The sequence below is a fragment of the Cyprinus carpio genome, chromosome B6 (assembly GCF_018340385.1).
Source record: "Cyprinus carpio isolate SPL01 chromosome B6, ASM1834038v1, whole genome shotgun sequence".
Taxonomy (NCBI): Eukaryota; Metazoa; Chordata; class Actinopteri; order Cypriniformes; family Cyprinidae; genus Cyprinus; species Cyprinus carpio.
Genome location: NC_056602.1, coordinates 17,474,229 through 17,488,329, shown reverse-complemented (window position 1 = coordinate 17,488,329; position 14,101 = coordinate 17,474,229). Strand labels below are relative to the sequence as shown.

The window sequence follows — 14,101 nt, the reverse complement described above, 5'->3', positions numbered from 1 at the left end:
GCAATAGTAATGCTTGTCTTTGCAAGCAGCGCAAATAAACCCTACTGATGCAATATATAAAAGCCAGTGAAGAAACAGAGTATGATTTTCAGGACTGACTGAAAGACACAAAGGGAGATAAGCTGATTAGGGCTGCATTCCAGACACATCCTGTTATGTTAGGTGCCAGTGCCCCCATTTTTCCCTCGCTCCCTTCTTTTCTGTCTCTCTTTTACCCTTCCCTCTCATTCCTCTCTTCCCTCCCTTTTTCTTTTTTCTTAACTCTATTTCTACTCTGTTTGTCTCTTTCTTTGTCCCTCTTCATGCTCTCTCTGTCTCTTTATCTGTCTGTGCTGTGGAGGCCTCAGTGTTCTTTGAGTTTTCAGTGCTATGGTCATTAAACAGGATTAGTGAAGTGGAATGCCTCAGTGTGCCACACAATAACCTGAACTGTTCTGAACTGCAGATTGTACCCTGTGAACATACAGGAAGCCATCTTCCATTTCCTTCCACCTTTCCCCTCTTAATGTCATTTTGGATCTTTGTAAGGCTCAGAGTGCTTGATCCTATTTGTCTTGGTCCTTATGTATGTGTAGGTGTTTTATCATGGAGGACAGAGGCTATCTGGTGGCCCATCCGACCCTGATTGACCCGAAGGGCCACGCTCCAGCAGAACAGCAACATATTACTCATAAGGTAAGGAACTGTGGGTCTGAGGAGAAACTTCAAAGTTCGGTAATGAAACTGAAAACCATCATAATTTTTCTTCCTGATTTGCTTGACTTTAGGAGCCTCTAGTGGCCAATGACATTCTCAACCACCCCAACTTTGTGAAGAAGAACCTGTGTAACAGTTTCAGTGATCGTACAGTGCAGCGTTTCTACAAGTTCAATACCAGCATTGTCGTGAGTGGAGTCTCATATGAAATATTTCATATCAGGCTACTGTAAATTTTGTTTGACTTGACAATCCTGCCGTTCTTTACGTTTTTTTTCAACCTAATGTATTAGTTATGTTAGCACGCCACCTAATGGAGGTTGTTTTAGTAGCGGCTACAACAGATGTGCTTTCTAGTATAACCAGCTGGGCAATTATAAATTGTTGTTTTTAATGAGAAATTGTATGCTCAAAGTGAAAGACTGTTATGAATTCAAATGATTGTTAATGGCTTACTGTGTGTTTGTCATTTTTAAGGTGATCTGACAAACCTTGTGCATGGCAGTCACTGCTCAAAGTACCGACTCACTCGTATCCCAGGAACCAATGCGTTTGCTGGTATTGTGAATGAGACCTGTGATTCACTGGCCTTCTGTGCTTGCAGTACTGTGGATCGTCTCTGTCTTAACTGCCACAGGTAATGTTTACAGTCTGCACAACTCTTCTACAAACATGTTATCTTTAATGCTCAATTCATATTAGGATATTTTGATGAACAGGAAGTTTAAATGTCATTTTTCATGAATTTACTGCATCCTTGCTGAATAAAACTCTTACTGAACCCAAACTTTTCGATGGCATTTATTTGTTTTTGTATTATATTTATGTGTTTTATTTTGAGGAATTTAACCCACAAGGTAATAGCCAATTACATTTTTTAAATGCCAGGAGGCTTTAGTCATAACCCACAGTGATAAATCCATTTTTTCTTATATTGATTGGACAAAAATTTGTGCATTTAACAGAATTTGTCCAAATGTGAGGAGGGCTGCAAATTTTTTAAAAAGAATTTATCATTTAAAAACTATTTTAATCGACTTGTAGAAGTACATTAGCAAAGCTATTTTTAAAAAGAGTTAAAAGACCTGTAAACAGATTTTCTCAATGAATTCCCATCTTCCTCAGAATGGAGCAGAATGAATGCGAGTGCCCCTGTGAATGCCCTCTAGAGGTCAATGAATGTACTGGCAACCTCACCAACGCTGAGAACAGGTAAACCGGTGCTGTTTACAGGACAGTCTTGTGTTATTTATTGAAGGTCATGTAGAAGTAGACATTAAGCCCATTTTAACACATAATACATGTTGTACACAATGTGTTAGGATTAGCCCTTAAGTGCTTGGAAAATAGACTGCCACAATATATGATCCAGCAATTAATCACTGGACCACATGTCCAGATTCTCATCAGCATTCACTGGAATGAATCACACTTAGTCACACACACACTTCTGCCTGTCACTTCATCAAGTTCTTGTTTGTCACGATGAATAGATATCCAGCCACCTGTGTCCTCAATTAGCCGTCAGTTTGGGATTGTTCCTCAATAGACATTTAGACACTTTCAGGTTTATCGCATTATTCCCAGCTGAGAGATCTCAAGGCATTTACCTTTCTGTCACTGTGCCATCTGTTCATTTTAGTGAAAAATTGTACACTTGAATGCTAATAAATGTATTCTTTACTACAGAGACCTGTTGTTAAAAAAAAGACTGAATATTCACTGTGTAGCAATAATAACTGTTGATTATTTGTTGTCTGTTGAATGCTATTGATCTAAAGAACAACATTGTTGCCAGACTGTTATAAATAATTACAAATAGCTTTGACTTTAATGAGTTACATGTTGTGTTTAGGGCCTAACTGACTCAGCTTGCCTTACTACTGTGTGTCTGTGTGTGTGTGTGCATAGAAATCCGAGCTGTGACGTGCACCAAGAGCCTTTGTCTTTGACTGTAATTGAGCCCAGTCTGCAGGACACACTGCCTCAGTGCATCAATACCAGATGCAGCCAGCGCTTCACCAGCAGGTATGGCTATATACTGTATCATTTGTGATCGTCCTGCCCTTAGTAGGACCTTAACAGAAACACAGAGTTTCTGAGAGTAATGATGTTTCTCATTTCACTTAACACAGCTAATCTCACATCACTTATTCACAAGCTGGGCTGACCACAACAACAAGCATGTGTGTTTCTCAAGATCATACAATGTCAGCTATTATTAGGGACTGTCGAAATCAAAGACTCACAAAAATAGCTCATGAGTTATCTCACACTGTCGTTCAACATAGACTCAAAGAACCAAGTCTGTGTTGGTAACACTTTACAATAGGGTTCCATTTGTTAATATCAGTTAACTGTATGAACTAGCAATGAAAAATATTTCTAAAGCATTTATTAATCCTTGTTAATAGAGTTTTCAACATTATTAAAATCCAAAGTTCAATCTGTTAATATCATTTAATGGACCTGAACTGATATGATTGAACGGTTATGTTAAATCATTTGCATTAACAAAGATGAATAAATACTGTAACAAATGTATTGCTTATTGTTAGTTTGTTAGTTTATTCATTAACTAATGTTGGAACCTCGGTGTTAAATATACATATTCAAAGCTACTAATTAATGGTATTTTATTATTTTTAAAAATATGTATAGTTTGTAATATAAAATGCTTATATGCATTTTATATTACAGATTTGATACTGCAGATTAAATCAGAGTAAATCTCCATCACGTGCTTTCAGATGAAGCAGCATTTAAAACAGAGAGTCATAGATCACTGACAAGCTACAAAATATCGCATTCATAATCGCAGATGAATAGCCTTCGATTATGAACGCGATATTGCGTAGCTTGTCAGTGAACTATGGCTCTGTATTTTAAGTGCAGCTCCATCTGAAAGCATGCACGTGATGGAGATTTACTACTAATCACAGAACTGGCTTTACTAACGTGATGCGCATGACAATCGCATGCGATTTATTGTGCAGTCTTAATATTAGAATGATTTCTGTAGGATCATGTTAAGCTGAAGGCCAGAGTAATGGCTGCTGAATATTTATGTTTGTTATCTAAGGAAAAAAAATACATTTTCTGTATATTTTGATTTGTCATAAGTTATTTTTAATTATAATATTTTACTGTTTTACTGTATTTTTGATCAAATAAATACTGCCTTGGTAAACGAAAGTGATATCTTTCAAAAACGTTTTAAAAATCCTACTGACCCCAAACTTTTGCATGGTAGTGTATGTGTAGCCATCTCTATAACATTGCTTTTTTTATGTTCTGTTTTATTTGTGTGGGTTGTAGTGACTGTTTTGGTGTTCTGGACTGTGAGTGGTGTATGGTGGACAGTGACGGAAAGACCCATCTGGATAAGCCTTACTGTGCCCTACAGAAGGAATGTTTTGGAGGGATTGTGGGTGCCAAGAGTCCTTATGTGGATGGACTGGGCATTTTAGGTGAGCTGCTAGTTCTGTAGTCACACTATTATTGCAGTTTATTATTTGTTCTGTTTAAAATAGCATACAGGTGCATCTCAATAAATTAGAATGTCGTGGAAAAGTTCATTTATTTCAGTAAATGAAGTTAATAAAGTAGTTTAAGTCTTTGGTTCTTTTAATTGTGATGATTTTGGCTCACATTTAACAAAAACCCACCAATTCACTATCTCAACAAATTAGAATATGGTGACATGTCAATCAGCTAATCAACTTAAAACACCTGCAAAGGTTTCCTGAGTCTTCAAAATGGTCTCTCAGTTTGGTTCACTAGGCTACACAATCATGGGGAAGTCTGATGATCTGACAGTTGTCCACAAGACAATCATTAACACCCTTCGAAAGGAGGGTAAGCCGCAAACATTCATTGCCAAAGAAGCTGGCTGTTCACAGAGTGCTGTATCCAAGCATGTTAACAGAAAGTTGAGTGGAAGGAAAAGATGCACAACCAACCGAGAGAACCACAGCCTTATGAGGATTGTCAAGCAAAATCGATTCAAGAACTAAGGTCAAGAGCCACCACACACAGACGTGTCAAGGAATTTGGCTACAGTTGTCGTATTCCTCTTGTTAAGCCACTCCTGAACCACAGACAATGTCAGAGGTGTCTTACCTGGGCTAAGGAGAAGAAGAACTGGACTATTCCCCAGTGGTCCAAAGTCCTCTTTTCAGATGAGCGCAAGTTTTGTATTTCATTTGGAAACCAAGGTCCTAGAGTCTGGAGGAAGGGTGGAGAAGCTCACAGCCAAAGTTGCTTGAAGTCCAGTGTTAAGTTTCCACAGTCTGTGATGATTTGGGGTCCAATGTCATCTGCTGGTGTTGGTCCATTGTGTTTTTTGAAAACCAAAGTCACCCATTTACCAATAAATTTTGGAGCACTTCATGCTTCCTTCTGCTGACCAGCTTTTTGAAGATGCTGATTTCATTTTCCAGCAGGATTTGGCACCTGCTCACACTGCCAAAAGCACCAAAAGTTGGTTAAATGTAAATGACCATGGTGTTGGTGTGCTTGACTGGCCAGAAAACACACCAGACCTGAACCCCATAGAGAATCTATGAGGTATTGTCAAGAGGAAAATGAGAAACAAGAGAGCAAACAATGCAGATGAGCTGAAGGCCACTGTGGGCTTCCATACCACCTCAGCAGTGCCACAAACTGATCACATCCATGCCACACTGAATTGAGGCAGTAATTTAAGCAAAAGGAGCCCCTACCAAGTATTGAGTACATGTACAGTAAATGAACATACTTTCCAGAAGGCCAACAATTCAGAAGTATTGGTGGGTTTTAGTTAAATGTGATCCAAAATCATCACAATTAAAAGAACCAAAGACTTAAACTACTTCAGTCTGTGTGCATTGAATTTATTTAATACACAAGTTTCACAATTTGAGTTGAATTACTGAAATAAATGAACTTTTCCACAACATTCTAATTTACTGAGATGCACCTGTATGTAGTTACATTGCATTGATGGGTCACAATAGTTCACTAGAAAATTACTTCTTTCTATTGTTTAGTTTTGCTGTTTTGGAAAGATATGCACAAAAGTTTGGAATTGCACTGACGTCATGAGTCACACATTGTGCCTTGAGGATCTTTGCTAGTGTGTATGCTTTATTTCATTATTTCATTTCTTCATCTCTTTGCAGATGAGGAGTTGGCTTCGCTGAATATGGTCAAGAGTGCGCCTGTGGGGCCAGTGGCAGGAGGGATTATGGGATGCATCATGGTGCTGGTGTTAGCTGTGTATGCCTACAGGCACCAGATCCACCGTCGCAGTCATCAGCACATGTCCCCGCTGGCTGCACAAGGTGAATCTGGACACTTTGAGTCTAAAAGTGAATGTGATTCTTACCTGGGACTGTTGGGAAACAATGCTATGGTTCTGGAATAAATTTCAGTTTCCATTTAGACTAATGTGACTGTCATAATATGCAGTCTACTAAAGGATGTGTTTGCAGGATGGCAGTTGTTAAAAGTGCGTTAAGCTGCTAAAGAGAGCTCACGCTGCTCCTCAGGCGACTTTCTGTATGCACTTTTCAAGATGAACCAAGCTACACAGACAAGCAAAGTATACTTTGGGCTTCGGATACATGGCTAACATATATATATATATACACACAAAAATATGTCAAAAGGGAACATGAACCAAACACAAAAAGTAATCGGATGTGTCAGTTTATTAGAGCTGTGCATTCAGTCTTAGAGTGACAGCAGCCTAATATACCTGCTGCCGTCCTTAATGTTAATCAAACAACAAAAGACAAAGAAAAATACATTTACTGCTTGACTGAATAACTTTAGTAGCTTTAATAAAAATTTGTGTATATGTAATTCATACAGACTTACATCAGTGTTATATTTATTCTGTTTTTATATTTGATTATCAAGAATTGTGAAATTTCACTGCTGTCTAAATTTTGATATCATAGCATCTTTATTTTTCAGCGAAATATACTTAATAATATAGCACTATTGTGGGGGGGGGGTACTCAGATGTGTGATATCGCCCACTACTTATGTTAATTGTGATTATAATATTGTCCAAAATAATCGTGATTATGATTTTTGCCATTATCAAGCAGCTCTGTGTTTGACTTTGTTGTGGTTTGGTTTAAATAGTTTACTACTGAATAAAAAAGAATCAGCATTAAAGTTGATTGAATTAAAGTCAAAGTGCATAACCCATGTGACATTTATTTTGTGATATCAAAGATTATATAATGTAGACCAGGACCTTTTATAATTGAGAATTGATTAGAAAGTGACAAGTGATCTCTGACAAAGAAGCTGGTGATGTCAGCCTGAGAAGGAAAGTTGTTTCAGAAGAAGAGCAAGTAAAACTCACTTTAATGAGGGAAAAATTATTGAGTGCACTTTTAAAGTGTGCTACTCCCTGTGCTAATGAGATACTAAACACAGTTGACCGCTAAAAGGACCTTAGAAGGATATAAAAGTAATTTAAAGCGCTGAATTCCCTCTTCCCTTGCAGTTGCTTCCTCATGTCTCAGCCAAATTCAGTCTCTATATGTGCATGACTAGGAAGGATAACTTGGTTTGATGCAATATAAATGTGTTTGGATCAGTCTGTGTTGCAGTCAGTTTTGCAGATAAACAAACAGTCTGAGAGAGTCCACTTTAGTCTGAATCTGCATTCTAGAAATGAATAGACTGGAATGCTATATTCCCTTGAATTGGCTTTCCTTGGTTTTTAATGTCTGATGGGCATTCGTGGGCAAAAAGTGATTTGAGATTTGATGTCTGTCATCTTTTTTATGAGGTAGACTGTGGACCAAAGTAGAAGTCAAAGATATATTACATCAAATCTGTTCAGGATTGCTCCATCTTTCTAATCTTCTCTTACACCTGTCTTTCTGTCTCTGTCTCTTTTATCAGAGATGTCTGTCCGGATGTCCAACCTGGACAACGAACGAGATGACAGAGATGAAGACAGTCACGAAGACAGAGGAATAAGTAAGATACCCGCCTCCCTGCCTGGCACCGCTTCACGCGAATTAACACAGAAAACCTTTAAAGCCCATTTTAGCATTAGTAAATACACTGAGGGTTTTTATGTACTTCAAATCTACAGTATTGTACTTTGTACCATTAATGCTGTTTTTCACTGATTCAGTGCATCAGACACCAAATGGATGATAATCCATGAATTCTTTGTGTACGGTGTGCTGTTTTATTCTCCTAGAGTAAAAAGCGAGCATTCATGCTCACAATGGTACTGTGTCATTCTTGTGTGATAATTGCTTCTAAAAGCCATGTGGGTTAGTCTGATGTCATAATTGGTCTCATCTTTAGTGACAATATTATAATGTGTTCCTGATCGGCATACTTGTTTCATTGTACATTTTATAATCAGAAGCATTTTCAATACCATCTGATTTGCATCACAAAGTTGTTTTAATTAGATTTTGTGCTATGCGTAACTGTAAGAAACATGCATTATGAAACATCATGCATTACTGTAAGAAATCTAAATGAATAACAGTCAGTATGTATATAATACTTATAATCAGTGCATATAATTGGAAATGTGGAAAAATGTAAACACCGTACTCCTACTATCGACTCAGTTTTTAAAAACAGACAAAATGTACTAAAAGGCTGCTAGCCCAATTGACTTTCATTGTAAGTGCAAAACAGTTAGTGCACTAATTTGATCAACATTATGCCAAAAGTGGTGCTGTTTGAGCTCAACTTTGGGAATTGAACCCAAAATATTCCTATAAATTAAGACACAAACGCAAGGATCCAAAAAGTCGAAGACAAAATCTAAAATTGTTTGGTAATATTTTGATAACCTCTGACTCAGAGAGACTTATAATTTAAATGATTAAAACAAAATATGTAACATTTTACTAACCATTCCATTCCATACAGACATCTTGCACAAACAAGATTTTATAGCAATTGTTCATTTATAAATGTATTATTTTTCATTGTTAAACCATGTTTGTTGACTACAAATTAATATATATATTAATTTGTGATTATTCGTAATTATATATATATAATTTACCAACCTTACTTAGCTGTTTAGATTATGGAATTAGCATACACACATATGATATGGTGCTTTGGAAGTCTTTTGGAAGACATCTTTTTGAATTTGTCCTCATTGTTTACCGAGTTCATCCCCAGTATAACCTTTTTTATGTGAAGTGTGTTATTGCCTCTTAAATTTCCTGTACTCTTACATCATGCTGGCCAGTTGGAGACCCGAGTGTTTTATTGTTATATGACCATTTGGCTCTGTTTCACTCTCTCTCTGCAGTTAGTAACACTCGATTCATTGCTGCTGTTATCGAGAGGCACACACACAGTCCAGAACGACGGCGGAGATACTGGGGCCGGTCAGGGACAGAAAGTGACCATGGTAAGAGTGCGTATGTGTGTGTATGTGCACTCCTTCCTCAAAGTCTAAAGGAAAAACGATATTAGTAGGTCTGAAAAGATCCTTTTGAAACAAGGGTCAAAGAAAAATTCAAAGTCGTGACCATCAAATTTCTCACCTAAGAATATATTGAGAGTTTTATTATTGAAATAAAGCAAAGCCTTCCCCGGGAGCTCAGTGTATGCTTGTGTTCAGCCTCTATTTCATTGGCAGCTCCAGGCTTGGGTTACATGGAGTCTACAGTGCATGCTAAATCTGCCGCCCCTCAGGGACAAGGCTTTCTGGAGATCATTGTGTAACCAGCAAGAGGAGAAAGGGCAGCCCTATTCCACAAGGAGAGGTGCAATGAGAGACCTGGAGGAAGAAAGCCAGCAAAGTGGGTAGATTGAGAGATGCGAGAACAGTTAGAGGTGGCAAAGACCAAGTACAAAAGTTTCTTCCCTGTATTTTTATTTGGCAGGGTTAAAGGTCGCCTCCCACCGGCTGCTCAGTCATCCAGCTTAAGGGGTCGTTTTAAAGCAATATTGATTTGGCTTTTGAGCGTGCGTATGCAGGAGAACAGCTCCGAAGCTTTTTCCTGTGCTCTCTGACTCATTACTGCTCCACCAACACAGAGAGTTTTTGCCAGGAGCAACGTAGATGTATACAAGTATTCGCTTCAGATCGAGGTTTAAAGAATTTCTCTAAACAGAAATGTGTTTTCTGCCAGGAACTGAGATGCTTTTTAGTACTTGTTTGCTTGCTTGGCTCTTTGATATGTTTAGGGATAGATCCTGATCCAGAATCGGTATCCCAGCTCTTTTACTCTCACTGCAGTGTTTCAAAGCTGGTTCCAGATCTGCTCATGCAAACATTGATCAAAGTCAGGAACATAAGAGGTTTTTGACCTTTCTTTTCACCTCCGATCCCGTTTCAAATGTCACATGTGGCTGGACGTTTGGCCACCTGACAGCAGGACAAGACCTTTCTTGTGCTCTTTGTACTGTCTTAATTTAATTCAGGATGTGTTTCCAACAGTTTGTTTGTTTTTTGTATGCATTGTTAGCTCCCCTCCCACCATACAAGTTTAGTTGCCAGTAACTGTCTAATCTATTATTCACTTCAGCTACTTCATGAGTCTTTTGTATTGTTGTCTAAACAGGAACGTTGACAGTTTGACAGGGGAAAGTGGATTTGGGTAGATAACAAATAACACTGACTTTAGCTTCTTCTTTTAACGTCAGGATTTTAATTTTAAATTTGTGTATAAAGGAAGGTGTATGTTTCAGATGATGTAACTCATCAACAATTTTGAAATCACATTTTTTTTTCTCTCTCTTCAGTTTGACACATTCAAATTTGAAAGTGGAAATATTCAATGTAGTCTCTCAGTATAAAGTCTGTATGTTTAAAACTGTTTGTATAATAATAGGTATAGTAGGAAGTAAGCGTCAAGGCATTGTTCCTCAATGCAAATCTGTTGCATTGAGACAAACTGATAATAACATGAACGCTACTTTGCACTATTGCCCTTCCTCTGCACCACAACTTTATAATTATTACAATCATTACTGCTACTGTATCAATACATTTATAACAAATGTTTTTATAATTATAGTTTTGCATTGCACTGATTAAAACATTTTTAGTTGTATCCCTGATCTGTATTATTTTCAATATATATACATATATATATATATATATATATATATTTTTTTTTTTTTTTTTTTTTTTATTAGGTTTCTGAACACTGCTTTTAAAAAATTTGTGGGCGGCAAGATCTTTTTTTTTCTTAAAGAAATTAATAGTTTATTTGGCAGGGATGCATTAAATTGATCTAAACTGACAGTAAAGACTGAATTTTGATGACTTTTTTTTTCACCTGTGATATAAAAATATTTCTTGAGTACTATATCAGCATATTAGAATGATTTCTGAAGGATTATTTGACACTGAAGACTGGAGTGATGGCTGCAGAAAATTCCACTTTGCCATCACAGTAATAAATTACATTTTAAATTGTATTTAAATAGAAACAGTTATATTAATTTGCCATAACATTTCCACAATATTACTGTTTTTATTGTATTTCGATCAATTAAATGAAAACACACACACACACACACACACACACATATATATATATATATATATTTATTTATAAATATTCCTACTTGGTGTCATGTCACGTTATGCTATCATGAGTCTGTCAGATCAGTAAAAATTTAGATTAATATGTTTGAGTTTTATGTGAGGAGTGTGAGATTAGAATGGATTAGGATTCATTAAAATTATTAGTTTAATGGGTAATTTAAATGATCGTGTTTTTAACAAGTTTCCATCAGTAGTATCTCCAAAATGACACTGAGGCATAACTAGGTTTAAATGTCCATTCTCAGTTGAAAATTTCCTTTCAGCCGTTGTTTTAGAGATACAAAAAGCTGTTCGCTACACTTGTAGAACATTTTTAGATTCAAAGTCAGTTTTATACTGTAGCTTCTGACAATATTGATTGTGATTCCTTGTCTTTTTATATGTAGGTTACAGCACCATGAGCCCTCAGGAGGACAGCGAGAACCCACCCTGCAACAACGATCCTCTTTCTGCAGGCGTTGATGTGGGCAATCACGACGAGGACCTTGACCTGGACACACCTCCACAGACAGCTGCTCTTCTCAGCCACAAGTTCCACCCCTATCGGCACCCCCACTCGCACCACCCCCTGCACTTGCACACGCATCACCTCCAGGCTGCCGTCACAGTGCACAGCGTGGATGCCGAGTGCTGATCCTGCCCACCCGTGACCCCAAACCATCCGCCAACATTGCCTTTGATGCCACTTCTAACTTCATCCACCACCTCCATACAGGCCCTGCATCCTGCAAAAACGAGGAGAGAACCTTAACTCCCAACTCTCTCTGGGCATCTGCTGAGGCGGTCAGAGGTGTTTTGTGCTTGTAGACCATGGGGGGCGAACATTTGACCTCTTAGAGGTCATTAGGGACTGAGTGGATTTGGCAGGTGCATACGATACAAAGCTCCTTATGATTTTTTTTTTTTTTTTTAAGAAACAATGAAGATGAAAGGATTATTTTTCTACTATTTATTTAAGAGGAGTGGAGCTGGAGATCATGAATGGAAAAATGAAACTGACTGACTGAATTTGTCAGCTTTTTTATTAGGCCTGTATAGCCCTTTTTAGGACCCGGCCCAGGTTTTCTCCTTGACTAGACTGCGAAGCAGCCTTGAAGGATTCGATTCATGGCACATTTGAGTCATACTCACGCCGTGAGAATTTCTTGTGTGGAGAGTAAACAAAACATTTCAAGGAACAATAGACACAAATGCCTGCGCTGCACATCAAGGAGATGTGAAAATGTGTCGTATTCTGAGGAGCTGTCACTCTCTGCTTTGTTTTGTTTGGGGGTTTTTTGGACGGTGTGAGATGATGGTGAATCTCAAGACACTGTGCAATGTGACCAAGGTGTTCTGGGCCACAAACCCAGCGCAGGAAATTTCAAATATTTTAAAGATAACTGGGAGACAGACTGTGCTCTGTGTATAAGCTGTCATTGTATTTCTGTCTGCCCGATTATTTTACATTTAATGTACGAGAGAGAGAGAGAAACAGAGTGTGCATTTGTTGGTGCTTGTGTACGTAATTGTGTGTGAATGTGATGGATGTGTGATGGCGCAGATGGATCATCTCCAATAATATTGTCGTTTTTTTTTTAAGTCATTAGTCAGTATTGATGGAATGCCATGATATTTTTCAGATCCTTCTAAACCCATGTGCACTTTTACTCAACTGCTTGTCTACTGATATGTAGACATTGTGCTCCTATGATTTTAGAGGGATTGTGTCTATTGTTTTCAGAATGAAATGATATACCATGTATATACATCTAAATTTAACAAAGTAGCTATAAATGTGTCATACACTACAACAAACCTTTTATCCTCGTCAGAAGTGTTTCATTTTGTCAGTGTTTATTGAATTTTCTGCATATGCTCTTAAGTTGCATTGAAATTTGGGTGGGGGGAAAAAAAAACTAGTGAATAGTTTGATTTTAATTTTATGTGTGATAAGAAATCTTGCCCATAATTATGAGTCAAGTGATCTTAAATGATTAAACGCATGAGAAAAACACAACTTTCACACATTATGATACAGAAGTCTGGTACATTAGTTTTGTCCAGGCATGTCCCTGTGAAATTTCAGCCTCAATCTGTTACAGTGACAGTTTTAAGCAAGTATACCTTAGAGACTGTTGAATCACATCTATGAATCATATTTAATGCGCTAAAAGTTCAGTCAGTGTGCAGCTATCACTCTTATTGTGGTCATACAACACTTTAAAGTTGATATTCAGATCGACTGCAGGGTGAATGTGATCCATTGTTCCACTTTGAATGTGACTGTGATCAGTCTGGTCATTATATGGGATCTGCTGTGACTCCAACATAAGCCATAATTGCACAGAATTTGGTGCTTATGTTTATACATGCATTTAGCATCATCTAAAAAGATGTCATATTATCTTCATTAAAATGTTTTACGGAACAAGTCATTTCAATACTCATAGTCAGCTCATAACTCAACCACCCCCGGAGGATTGTGGGCTAGTTGTCACACTTTTTACTCCAGTGAATATTTTTCTGGGTGGGGATACTGAATAAATCAATTTCTGTGTAGGCACATGCCTTGAAGTCTTGGCTACTAAACATTTCTAATGTTATTGCCAAAGTAATAAGATAGACTTGATTAAACACATTGATTTTTGCACATTATGGTGTAAGGGGAAATCTGTCTGTTAAAGGCTTTTTAGCTAAATTAAAGGTTTGAGTTTGTTTCAAACCAACTTTGTGTGTAACTTGACTTGACCTTATAATTATGGAGAAATATCCCATGTGCTACCTTCCCTGTGTGACCACTAACCCCAGTGTCTTCTAAATATTAGTACTTAGATATATTAATTATCAACATTACAACATTCTCTGCCA

The 14,101-nt window shown here is 37.5% G+C and overlaps 1 protein-coding gene across 1 annotated transcript in view; it reads left to right on the top strand.

Annotated features, from left to right (window-relative positions):
• LOC109054251 (VWFA and cache domain-containing protein 1) overlaps window positions 1-13,053 on the top strand; it is a 66,378-nt gene extending 53,325 nt beyond the window's left edge. Inside the window, exons 18-27 of the mRNA XM_042725984.1 lie at window positions 576-675; window positions 768-884; window positions 1,173-1,333; window positions 1,822-1,908; window positions 2,608-2,724; window positions 4,015-4,166; window positions 5,859-6,020; window positions 7,606-7,683; window positions 8,999-9,100; window positions 11,638-13,053. Of these exons, the coding sequence (XP_042581918.1) occupies window positions 576-675; window positions 768-884; window positions 1,173-1,333; window positions 1,822-1,908; window positions 2,608-2,724; window positions 4,015-4,166; window positions 5,859-6,020; window positions 7,606-7,683; window positions 8,999-9,100; window positions 11,638-11,885 (1,324 nt within the window). The 3' untranslated portion in view covers window positions 11,886-13,053. The remainder of the gene's footprint in view (window positions 1-575; window positions 676-767; window positions 885-1,172; window positions 1,334-1,821; window positions 1,909-2,607; window positions 2,725-4,014; window positions 4,167-5,858; window positions 6,021-7,605; window positions 7,684-8,998; window positions 9,101-11,637) is intronic.
• Window positions 13,054-14,101: the final 1,048 nt, after the last annotated feature.